At 43.7% G+C, this 12,418-nt stretch overlaps 2 protein-coding genes across 2 annotated transcripts in view; one reads left to right on the top strand and one right to left on the bottom strand.

The window, feature by feature from the left end:
- The window catches only part of PGS1 (phosphatidylglycerophosphate synthase 1), a 143,838-nt gene extending 142,960 nt beyond the window's left edge, over nucleotides 1-878 (bottom strand). Inside the window, exon 1 of the mRNA XM_058172837.1 lies at nucleotides 768-878. The gene's annotated coding sequence lies outside the window, so the exon portion shown is untranslated. The remainder of the gene's footprint in view (nucleotides 1-767) is intronic.
- A 6,342-nt stretch (nucleotides 879-7,220) lies between these two features.
- SOCS3 (suppressor of cytokine signaling 3) lies at nucleotides 7,221-9,730 on the top strand. Its single transcript, XM_058173163.1, has 2 exons — nucleotides 7,221-7,334; nucleotides 7,733-9,730. The coding sequence occupies exon 2, from the start codon at nucleotides 7,801-7,803 to the stop codon at nucleotides 8,416-8,418; it is 618 nt and encodes a 205-aa protein (XP_058029146.1). The 5' UTR covers nucleotides 7,221-7,334; nucleotides 7,733-7,800; the 3' UTR covers nucleotides 8,419-9,730.
- Nucleotides 9,731-12,418: the final 2,688 nt, after the last annotated feature.

The raw sequence follows: 12,418 nt of genomic DNA, 5'->3' as shown, positions 1-12,418 counted from the left end.
ATAGTCATCATTTTGTTCCTGAAATAATAGTACAGTATAGTGTGAAAACAGATTCAAGTTAGTGGCTTGTTTGATTTATTTTTCAATCACTCTTTGAACTCTCCAAAGCTGCTGTAACACACTGAAAATGTAGAGCATAGAGAAATTATAATGTAAATAAAAGAGCTTGAGTAAATTAACACAGGGTGTACTGTATATTCTATACTATTTGTTACTATTTCAATTATACTAACCCAATAGGCAATGCAAACTCATGCAACCACACTTGTGCACAATTTTTATTGCATTCTTAGCAGAGCTGTGTACTCTTCAAAAAATATTTGGAAGAAGAGCTTTGGACCACTTGCAAATATAACACTTCTCTGTTATTTATTAATGCAGCCTGTCTTTTAAAGCCTGGGAGGGAAATTTGTGGGTGTTTTAAGAGTTGTGTTAAGTTTAATGAGTCAATTGCTTAAAACAATAGCATCTTTTTTCAGGTTGGCATAACAGCTTGAAAAAAATGGGCTGCTTCAATTAAGAGAGAGAGATAAAAAGAGATTGTCTTCTGCTCACAAGAGATCCCAATCACTTCTTCAGAATCATTTTTAATTACTTTGAATGCTATTGGGAACAACCTGGATCTCATACATAAATAACAACTACTGTTACTTTACCCAGTTATAGATTCTCTAAATAAAGCTTTAAAAGTTGCTGTTTCATCTTTCATACGAGTCATTATTTTCTGCAGCAACTTCTATGATGCAAGCGCATAAATACTCACGTACCCAAAATGTTCTGAAAATTTTCAGTCAGCCAGTATTCATAGCCCACTCATGCCTTCTGAGCATTTAGCATTGTCTATGCCTCTCACATTATACATGCTTATTGAGGGAAATGTCATTCGAACTGCAAAGTACACAAAGGTTGCATAAAATATGCCTTACACAATCACAAAAGGATTTCTATTTCCTCTATACTACAGAGCTGTTCCAGCCTGCACTTCACATTTCTCACATGCTAGAAAAAAACGTCAGGAGTTGAGCCACAATCGGAGCCCATAATTTTATTCGGAAGGCTTCCTCAATCTCCTGTTTTCTTGCAAAACAGACTCTTTCCCTTAAGAGATGCATCTGCAGCACATCCAGTCATTGGTTCACTCAGTAACCTGACCTGTTTCCCTGAGCCCCGAGGCACCAAATTAAAGCAAAGAAGGGGGAGGGGTTCTTGCTTTTCTGGTTCCCAATGTTTCTCTTCCCTGCAGCTCCTCTGGAAAGGGCAAGTAAGGATAGAATATAAATGTAATCCCTGGGAGGGGAAAAATAATAAGAATGCACTGGACAATCAAACCTTACCCCAGTCCAAGGGCATCCAGCCAAACCCCACGAGATGCTGAAGTTGGAGAGAGGAAGGGACACCTGCAAAGCAAATGCTTTTCAACATTTATATTTAGATTTCTGTCATTTATCTCCTCAGAGATTGGGAAACGCCTTTTGAGTGACATCAGTGCAACCAGAGGGTTTCCCAGGCTGCTTCATGCATGTTTTAGCTCTGTTGATAAATGCTGATGCATTTCTGAGGTTACTTTGTAGGTACCCAGGTTGAGTTAATAGGAGGGAGATTTTCTTCCAGGTAGAAGAAAAATCTGTTTTGTGAAAAATGTGCATGAGACTCGGGAGTGACAAGGGGCACTACCAGATAGATGGCCCCTTACTGCTACCAAACAAAAGATGTTGGACAGCTAATTCCATTTTGGTTTGACTGTTTTAAAAATAGCAAAAGAAGTGTTGGAAGAAATATCCATCTGGGTTCAGTTCCAAGTGGGGACAAAGACACTGGAAACATGGAGGCTGCTTGGAAAGATGGTTTAATGGTGGTCAGGATCACATGGCTTGAGTTCCTGAACAGAAAAGGGCTGAGATCCTGTGTGCTCCCTGGCTTTATGCTTTTTCTGAGCTTTGACCTTTCTGGGGCACAGGAAGAGTATCCTGATTGGTTGTCAGACTCCCAGGGGGTGGGAGTCTTAGCTAGCCTTGCTGGCTGTCTCTCAAGCTTGCTTGAGCCATGCCATGTGGTGAGTTTCAGTTGTATTGTGTTGCAAATCATGGGGGGATTGAGTGAGCTTGGTTGAAGCCTTAATTGCCCATTGACAAAGGTGGGGAGAATGAGTGAGCTTAGCTGGGGCTTTTAATGGCCCATTGACAAAGGTGGGGAGTCAGGAAGTTGCAGGAGCTCCTTTGTGTTTAATATATGTTTCTCCATTTCTCATCCAGGAAGGTATAATATTCTGCTTTTTAAAATATTTCCTAGAATATTTCATTCTTCTAGGAGGGGGGTGGGTGCTAAATTCCTACAATCCCTACTTTTTTTTTTTTTTCAAAACGTGAGTTTTGAAACATGCTCTTGGCAAAAATTAAAATTGATCAAATCAGTGGGTGCTTTTAATTTTCCTGATGCAAAGGAAGCCATTGATAGAGACAACAGAAAAAAAGATTCCTTCAGTGGCTCCCAAAAGCTTTCAACCATGAAGGTCTAGCAGCCAGGGGAAAAGTTCTGGTAAGAATTTTACAGTATCCAATTTTCTATGCCAATTAATTTCAGCTGTTAGATATCACTTTCTGAGAGCTTCCAGTCAGGTCAAGCAAGCACACATCCCAAAATTTTCACAGCCATGGCTTTCCTTTAAATTACAGGCTGCCCATTTCCAAGGGTTGGTTACTAAACCTGCCCTAGCTCTTACTTTAGTCTATCCAAGATTTTTTTCCAGTCCAAATTGAGGTTAATCAGTGTGCAATCCAGGCTTTTTCCTTTCTTTTTCTTTTTTTTAAAAAATTACACACAATGAGCCCTGGGACTTCTACTCATGAGACCACCAGTGCAACATATCTTGCTTTACTGGGCAACTGGGCAGCATCATTTGTGAGTCATAGTCAGGGCTTGGGTTTTGGATATCACTTTTTCTGCTATCTCTTCAAGTGAGGAATTGCCTGAGGGGGATGCCCTCCCCTATGGAATTAGCAGGGAGATCTGACTCCTTGGGCTTTTAGTGCCACAGAGCAAAAATCAACCTAAAAGTCTTGTGTGGAGGTAAGTGAAGGGAATAGACTAATTCTGAATGGTGTGTCTCTCTGTGTGTGCCTGTGTATGCAGCTACTTTTACAATACAGGCAATACAAACATTTTGGACATATTTCCTCCCACCAGACAAAAATCTAACGTGTTCAGAACTTGCTGTGGTAGCCACTCAAATACAATCCTTACATGAGTACTTTAGACTGATTACAATGTAAATGAGACAAGACAGAAAACCTTACAATGAATTTCCACCTTCCCCATAGTCTTTCCAGTTGTCTTCTGGGAATTGAAAAGAGTCTTTAGTCTTTACTTATACATCTCAGGGTCCTTTCTTTCATATCTTTTGGGTGGCATGCTTGTTGGTCAGTCAGGTTTGGAAAGGTCTGCTCCAATCTGGTTGCTGTGATGACTTTCAGTGGGGGCTGGATTCAAACTCAATTCCTGGCTCCAACAAATGGAAGGTCTCCTCTGGAGGCAGCATCTGGAACCATGTGCTCTGCTTCCACAGTTGCAGAGTCATCTTTTCAGGGCTGAAAGACATTAGAACAGGATCTCCTCCCCACTTTTGTGGGTAATCTTCTCAGGAAAGGCATTGTAACAGGATTAAAGGGGGGGGTAGATATCTTGCAGGCAGAGTTTGAAAAGAAACAACACATCAATATTGCAGTTACTAAAAGGTAATGCAGTTTAAACAAAATGGAGACACAACTGATGAGAAAGAAAAAACTTCACATACTTCAGGAAGAGGATGAACAGGTAAAATCATTTAAATACACAGTAAATGCAAGACTGAATTTTTTTTTTCTCTTGTAAGTGAACTTAAAACATTTCCTCATAAACTTCTCTTGTAAGTGAACTTAAAATGTTTCCTTATAAACTTGAGCTGTTACTTTAAGATAGAGAGGAGAAAAAAAAACAGAAATAGGATGAAAAGTCCTTTTTACTATTTTGTTGGCCGGACAAAGACAGGAAAAAGGCTCTTTCCTTTTTTTTTTCTCTCTTCCCCATTTTCATTGTTTCAACCTTTTGTTTTTCTTTTTCCCTAACAATTTAAAATTCTTGTCTCTAGAGATCAGATACATTTTACAGTTACAATTACCTCAAGGGCCCACAAAGACAGACATACACACATAAAAAACAAGGAGGACAAAGAGAAAAACAAAACTCTGAGATTTACACACACTGATCATTCCGCCATAAATCTCAGTTAAATTAGGAAGGCACAAATCTTAACAGACAGACCACGTGGTTCCATAGAAGACAGAGAAAGAGACAAACAAACAAACAAACAAACAAAACCCCAAACATTCCTTTTTATATATTTCCCTTTTCTTTTAAGTACCTTTATTTAGCCAAATTTGTTTCCTATTCTCATCTTTATTACACAATTTCCTCAATTTCTTTTTCCGCATACCAGGTAAAACTGGCAGCCTCCGGGCACTCCAGGCCCCAGCAGGTTTTCCAGGGATTTCCTCCACCCTCGAGCTACTGCTTCCCATGTTTCCTCTGATGTGAGGTTTTATTTTCACTTTGGCTTAGCCGGGTGGATCCTCCTACAGTTTTCAGAAAAAAGGTTCTGGGAAGGACTTGACTCCCTTCTGTCAAGTATGAGCACCTTCCTGTTAAGGGAGCTTCCGTTTTGGATCAAAAGGTGATCCCAGAGGACCTACTGCCCTGCCAGTAGGTACGAGCACCTCTTCAACACTGCTTCCTGCTTCCTTTTAGCATACCAGGCAGTACTGGCAGCCTCCGGGCATCCAGGGCCCCAAGCAGATTTCCTGCTTCCTTTTTTCTCCTTTTCTCTTTTTACTCTCTTAATTGCTTCATTCACACTTACTTTCCTCTCGCCGGCTTCCGCTCCTAATAAACACAAAGTTCCACGTTTGGCTTCCCCCCCTTGCTTTCTCTATCCTACCGGTCACGGCTCGGTGGAGCTAGCAGTAGGCAGAGGTGCGGCTAGAGGTTGCTCAAAGAGGTGGAATCAGACTGTTTCCTCAGGTGGAATCCCACACACACACTTCTTCCTTCCCTAACAGAAGGTCCTGTGCTCTGGCAAAACCCCCCTGCTCTCCAGACTTTTGGTCTTTCATGTTAGGAAATGCACAGAGGATGCAAGATCCAGCTGTGATTGGGAGCAGGGCTCTCTCATTCACACACATGCAGGCATACACATATTTCCCATGCTTTTCCATGCTTAAAATTAAAATTTAGAGGTACTCACCTTCTTTCCAAGCAGTCTTTGAGCTCAACACTCAAACCCCTTTAAAACGTAGTTCCAAATGGCCAAGGTCCAGGAAAACTTACCCACAGACTCAATGGGTCTGCTGCTAGCAAGGGAGGCTTACCTGGGCCAGGTCCATTGGTTAGGTTAGCTTGGAGTCCCATCTGGGTCGGCAATTGTTGGAAGGAATATCCATCTGGGTTCAGTTCCAAGTGGGGACAAAGACACTGGGAACAAGGAGGCTGCTTGGAAAGATGGTTTAATGGTGGTCAGGATCACATGGCTTGAGTTCCTGAACAGAAAAGGGCTGAGATCCTGTGTGCTCCTGGCTTTATGCTTTTTCTGAGCTTTGACCTTTCTGGGGCACAGGAAGAGTATCCTGATTGGTTGTCAGACTCCCAGGGGTGGGGTCTTAGCTAGCCTTGATGGCTGTCTCTCAAGCTTGCTTGAGCCTTGCCATGTGGTGAGTTTCAGTTGTATTGTGTTGCAAATCATGGGGGGATTGAGTGAGCTTGGTTGAAGCCTTAATTGCCCATTGACAAAGGTGGGGAGAATGAGTGAGCTTAGCTGAGGCTTTTAATGGCCCATTGACAAAGGTGGGGGGGGGAGTCAGGAAGTTGCAGGGAGCTCCTTTGTCTTTAAAATATGTTTCTCCATTTCTCATCCAGGAAGGTATAATATTCTGCTTTTTAAAATATTTCCTAGAATATTTCATTCTTCTAGGAGGGGGGTGGGTGCTAAATTCCTACAGAAGAAAAGAAAAGTTTGGGAGAAGCCATGTGGAGCTCAGTAAAATTCCATCCACAAAGCACAGTAATTCCTGCTAGAGATTTGATCGGGAAGCAGTTCTTGATGCATTTACAGGTTTATCCCACAAAGGTTGATTTCCTCCTGCCCTTTCAATGCATCGAGGCCCCGAATAGCTCACAACAAATTCTATTTCCCCATCTGCTGTTGGAGCTCCTTGAACTATCAGCAGCTCTGTACATAATAGGGGGCTGCTGACATTCTGAGTAGTCAACAGATATGCAAATATGCCAATTTAGATTTCTGTGCTGGCAAATTCTTTGTAATCCCTTTATCGCAAAGCCCTACTTATAAGGCTAAAAAGAAACCTCATCCCAGACCACCAGGAATGGCATTATTTGCCAAACCTGAACTTCTCAAAAGGAAATGTTGAATTGTGCCCCTCGGGTGACCTGAGAAGCCCTTGGCTTCTTACCCATGCCAGGAAACGTCCCCGTTACATCTCAAGAAGGGCGCCCTCTAGCGTGGGTGACCACGCGGGTTCTCAGCCATCGTTACCACACAATATAAAAAGGAACTAGTGGGGGGGGAGGGAGGAAGGGGTCTCCAGCGCTTTGGAAGATGGCTGTTTTCAAAGAAATGCAAAAGAGTGACTGGAAGAACCACAAAACCACATTAGGAATGAAGAAACTTGAGATGACACGCGAGTTTGTTTGAGCGGCACCACGCCGTCCTTGGCCGCCAAGTCTTTCAGGCGCTTTTTTTCCCACGCGCTTTTTCCCGGGCAGAGAGACATGGGGGGGGGGGGAAGGCCGCCGCAACGCGGCCCCGGGCGTCCCACCGCGCGTGGAAGTCCTCAGCTCACACGCCCCCAAAGATCGCCCCTTAGAAAGAAAAGGCGGCCGCTTCTGCCCGCGGGCCGCAGGTCTAGGTCTTCTCGCCAAAGGAGCGACGTGACTCCAGCCTTCCCGCTGGTTCCTTGGAGCAAGTGGCGGGCCGAGAAGCGGCCAGGACAGGGAGGGAGCGGGGGAGGGGAAAGGAGGCCTCGCTGCCCGGAATGGGCTGGCCGCTGCCTGGCTGGCTGGGTGCCTGGGACGCGCTCGCCCTCCCGGCAGAACCGAGTTCCAGGAACCACGAGGCGGGGCCAAGCGGATGCTCTATAAAAGCCTCCGATAGGCGCTCTGGCAGCTTTGTAAAGTAGGACAAGCTAAGCGCGCTGAAGCGGACCGCTCTTCGTTCTGCCTCGCCAGCAGCCGCGCTCTGCCAGCAGCTTCGATTCCCTCCCCCCGCGACTCTTTTCTCGCTCACCCAGGTAACCACCGACTCTGCTCCGATCTCTTGAGAAATAGCCGAACGACCAAGGTCCCGGGCTGCTACAGGCAAGGGGTGGTCCCGGGGCGCCTGGAGCGCACCGCCAGAGAAAGCAACGTGAAATGGGGAGCCCGGAGCCAGCGCGGGGGATGGGTTGCTTGCGACCGGAGGGGAGGCAGAGTAGTTATTCTTGGGGATCCGTCCCGGGGAGGGATGCCCTCTGAGGTAGCATTTGGCCCAAGAGGCAGCGACCAAACTGGGGGAATATCTTGGCGATACGGTAGGAAAGTAGAGTTCCAGTCCTGAATGACGGGGAAGGTGCAATGAATTGGGCCTGCAGGGTGAAACGGCTATTGAGATGCTCTTTGTCTTAAAACATTTTCTCCCCTTCATTCACAGGTACTCATCCTAGCAGCCGCTGCGCTTGGCAGCAGCCCAGATTACTTGCAAAACTGGCTCCCTGCGCCATGGTCACCCACAGCAAGTTCCCCAGTACCGGGATGAGCCACCCGCTGGACACCAGCCTGCGCCTCAAGACGTTCAGTTCCAAGAGCGAATATCAGCTGGTGGTGAACGCTGTGCGCAAGCTGCAGGAGAGTGGCTTCTACTGGAGCACGGTGACAGGTGGTCAAGCCAACCTGCTCCTGAGCTCTGAACCCATCGGCACCTTCCTCATCCGTGATAGCTCAGACCAGCGCCACTTCTTCACTCTGAGCGTGAAGACTGAGTCAGGCACCAAAAACTTGCGGATCCAGTGTGAAGGAGGCAGCTTCTCACTCCAGAGTGATCCGCACAGCAGCCACCCTGTGCCCCGATTTGACTGTGTTCTCAAACTCGTTCATCACTACATGCCCCTCCCTGAGCCACAACCAGGGCAGGCATCGCACCCTAGACGTGCCTACTATATCCACTCAGGTGAAGAGAAGATCCCGCTGGTGCTGAGCCGCCCTCTCTCCTCCAGTGTCTCCACTTTACAACATTTGTGTCGGAAGACTGTCAATGGGCACTTGGATTCCTATGAGAAGAGGACCCAGCTTCCTGCTCCCATCAAAGACTTCTTGGATCAGTATGATGCGACTTTCTAAGGAGCTTTTTCAGCAGAATTAGCCCATGACACAAGCACAAGAGCAGAACGAAGAAAAGATGAAGATGGAGAATCCAGGACAAAACTCACACTTTTTTTTCCCTTAGCATGTGGATTATGAAAGGGGCAGAGGGGCCCAGCACCCAGAGTAGCCTGGGAACCTCTGTCCAGCACAGAAACTGTCTTGCTGTTGCTTGTGCTGGACAACTTGCCAACGGGGAATTTGTGCAAGTGACTGATGCTGTTGAACTATGGAACAGGCTGTTGCTCCTTGATAAAACTATCTCTCTGGCTTTGGATGGGCATGATAGGATGGTTTGCAAACTTCCTTAACCAACGGACCGTTTACAAAGAGCTGATTGCTCTGCACTGGACCAGACCACCTCTAATGACTTTTGACCAGAACCATTCTTCTGACAAAGGGATGCATGCACTGGAATCCAGCTAGTGCCTGAAAATCAATGTTTTCCTCAGTTTTAAGGAGGAAATCTTTTTTATTGCAGTTATTGTTATTAATCTTTACCTCTTACAACCTCCAGGAGGGACAAATCTCCTTTCAACCCAAGTCTCTTCCTTGGAGGTTGTTGCCACAACATTTTATTCATGGGACTAAGCCTTAAGAAGAAATCCACATCCTCCATAGACTATTAATGAAATCCCATGAAGAAAATACCATTCACTCTCTGGGCCATCAGGCAGGCAAAAGACATGGCTCTCTAAGATTTCTTTATTGCTTTTTGGAACACCAAACTGAATGTTACATGATCTGGTGTTTCTCCTGAGTGTTTATTCTACCTTGACTTTTCTGCTCAGGCTGCTAATTTCTTGCCTTCCTTTTTGGAATTTTAGTTCATCAAAAAATGGCATTACATCTATAACAGAGGTTGTGGATTTGTTTGTTTGTGTCCTCGATTGCACTGAAATAACTGAAAACCGTACAGGAATGTAGCAACAAGAGAATTACCTGGAACTCCTTAATTTAACTTTTTTTTTTTTTTGTAAAAAAACTGTAACCAAAATTTTGTGGGTTCATCTTATTTTTTGCATATCAGGGTTTTAGAAGGGCAGATAAGGTTTTGTTTTTACAGAAAGAAATGTTTACAGACCTGCCTAAGAAAAATTGTTCTGTCTTTTATAAAGATTCCACCCTTCAGCCTTGAAGGCTGTTAGACATGCTTGAAGACTCCACCAAAAATCAAACTTGGAAGAAAACTTTGCACATCTATTTATATTTATATTCAAGGGACTTTAAAGACAGCATTCAATAATTTATAATAAAAAGCACTATTTTTTAAATTAATGGTTTGACTCACTTCTCTTCTTCCCTCCCTAAGTGTCTTACCTCCAATGTTATCTGCATCCTACATCCCAATCCATAATCTTTTAATAATAGAAAGCAAAAGAGATGCATTGGCCAAGAAAGACTGCAGTGAAAAGTAAGGCTGTTTTGTTATTATTAGTCTCAGTTATAGTAAATGCGCATCTGCACATCATTGCTTTTCCTAAGGAAACGCTAGAAAGGCATTGACTCCTTATCACTGAGTGCTGCTTTTTATCACCACCTTGGACACAGATTCATTGCACACTCGGAATTCATTGATTCTGTGTGAAATGCACTTAAGTAATAACTACTTGCAGCCTTTTGCATGCGAGGAAGGAAGTCTTCTGTGTGTATTTCAGAAATGCCATAGGGACACATAAAGGATATCACTAGCGTAATGGCCATAGGACTTTGAAATATAATAATGATGAAAATAGCATTTACCCTGTTCGTTTCGTGGCTTATACAAGTATTTGAAGGCAAGCAAAAGCTGCCATCATGCTATTGTTTGCATTCCCAATCGCCACCACAGAGCTAAACCCAGAAGCAAAAAATCAGAAACAAACCTCTGTGTGTGTGTGTGTATAAGTATCTGGAACAGCAGATGTTTTACATGCAGAATATCCGAAATTCAGTCAATGGCACTTAGAATTAGCAAGGTATAGAAGACCTTTACCTGAATCCTGGAATACTACTGCGAGCCATTTAGCTTAGCCATTGTGGAGCTAAATGGCCTTTGCGATAAGATGTTATATTAAATAACACAATTTTAAATGAGTGCATCAAGCCCATTTATTTATTTGTTTACTATCTACGCAGTCATATTTCAAAAGAACTGATGGTGATGTGAAATCAAAATTGTTGCTTTTCCCTTTGCAGTTGTTATTCCCTCTCCTGCCATTTTTCTCCCAAGTAAAGCAAATACCAAAGAGCTTTGGCTAGATGAAATCAACCTAGGGAATTGTATTGGAAGAGGAAACAATTGAACAAGGATTGTGTTCACCATTCAGGGTCTTGACTATTGTAATTATGGCAAGGCTAGCAGCTTTCCAGAAACGTTGACTTCCCAAGTCTCATTAGCCCTGCTCAATATAATTAAGGGTTAGAAGTGATGGTAATTGTGATGGAATAACAATTTAGAGAGGCCCAGGGCAACATCCCTGACATAAGCAAATTCGAGTTTCCCAGAAATAGGCAATGTGTAAAACACTTCCTTTGATATGCAAACTTTTCAGTGAGGCTTCCTGCAATCCAATTCCAGTTCCCATCATATCACAGCCAGACCACCGAGAGGTATGATAAGATAGCTTGTTTAGCTTTGGGAGCTTCTCAAGGGCAGTGGAAAGTTCTGGTGGAGAACGTGCTGTCTGCATGTCAGCTCCCTTCATGTGTTTGCAGAAAGCTGCTTCCTTATCACTCCAACATTTGCTAACAAAATGGGGAGTGGAGGAGGTATTTTGGGATGGACCCATTTAGAAGGAGTCTAATTTTTTCCACCATGTATGCATGTACTGTATGTCTTCAACTGCATGATGTATATTTTACCTAAAACTGAGTCAACCCTGGCTTCACAAGTGTGAATATTTTTTTGGCCACAATTTATCCCCTCTAAATAATATTCTTTTAGATAGTATCGTTCAGCTTATGTCTCTACCCCTATATTTGCCTCTTTCCTTCGCTGGTACCATTTCCCAAACTCATACCTGTTGTTTCTATCAGCTTGCTGTTTCTTTTCTTCTTCTTTTTTAAAGTAACATACAGTTGTATAATTAAGAATGTAACTTTTCTATTTATTTTATGAAAGGGCTACTGGTGTACAGACATGCTCAGTATGGTATATATCCAGTGGTGGGATTCAGCCAGTTTGCACCACTTCGGGAGAACCGGTTGTTAACTTTCTGAGCACTTTGGTGAACTGGTTGTTGGAAGAAATCATTAGGGCAGAGAACCAGTTGTTAAATTATTTGAATCCCACCACTGTATGTATCCCCCGATAGCAACACAACCTTTAATCATTTGGCCTGACCAAAGCTTTCTACTCCAGTCCTGCTATAATGGCCCTGATTCTTCTTCATATCCTTCATTCATTCTTCATATCCTACCACTCTGGATATGTGTGTTATAAACTTATACACAGAGGTGGGCTTCACATAATTTAACAACCGGTTCGCCCCAGCACCGAAAATGTGAGCACATGTGTACGTCCTTCTGCACATGCGCTTTGCTCATGCGCGCTTGCACACTTGCGCACAGTTTTAAAAACACAGCTAAATAGGACAGCATAGTGCTGGGGTGGATGGGCAGGCCCACCCACAGGTGACAACTACCAGTTCGCCCAAACAAACCGGCTGAATCCCAGCCCTGCATATACATATATATATATATATATATACACCACACACATATACACATATACAGTACATGCATGCACGCATACATACATATATACAGAGATGAGGCCTGTGCTTTATCCCAGGCCAAAGATATAAGGCACTTAAAGATTAGTATTTCACATGACTTCATTTAAGTGACGATATAAAACAATTCTTTCTCTGGATTCCCTGGGTAAGCAAAATAGATCTTTTTCCAGCTGAATTGGTTTTTCAAGAGTGGGTTGCTGTTTGTAAACAATAATAATGGAGGAGAAAACAAAAATGGATGAGGTTTGGATGAATCCATG

This window comes from Ahaetulla prasina, chromosome 2 (assembly GCF_028640845.1).
Source record: "Ahaetulla prasina isolate Xishuangbanna chromosome 2, ASM2864084v1, whole genome shotgun sequence".
Taxonomy (NCBI): Eukaryota; Metazoa; Chordata; class Lepidosauria; order Squamata; family Colubridae; genus Ahaetulla; species Ahaetulla prasina.
The sequence above is the reverse complement of the archived record's forward strand: the minus strand, read 5'-3'. Positions and strand labels throughout refer to the sequence as shown.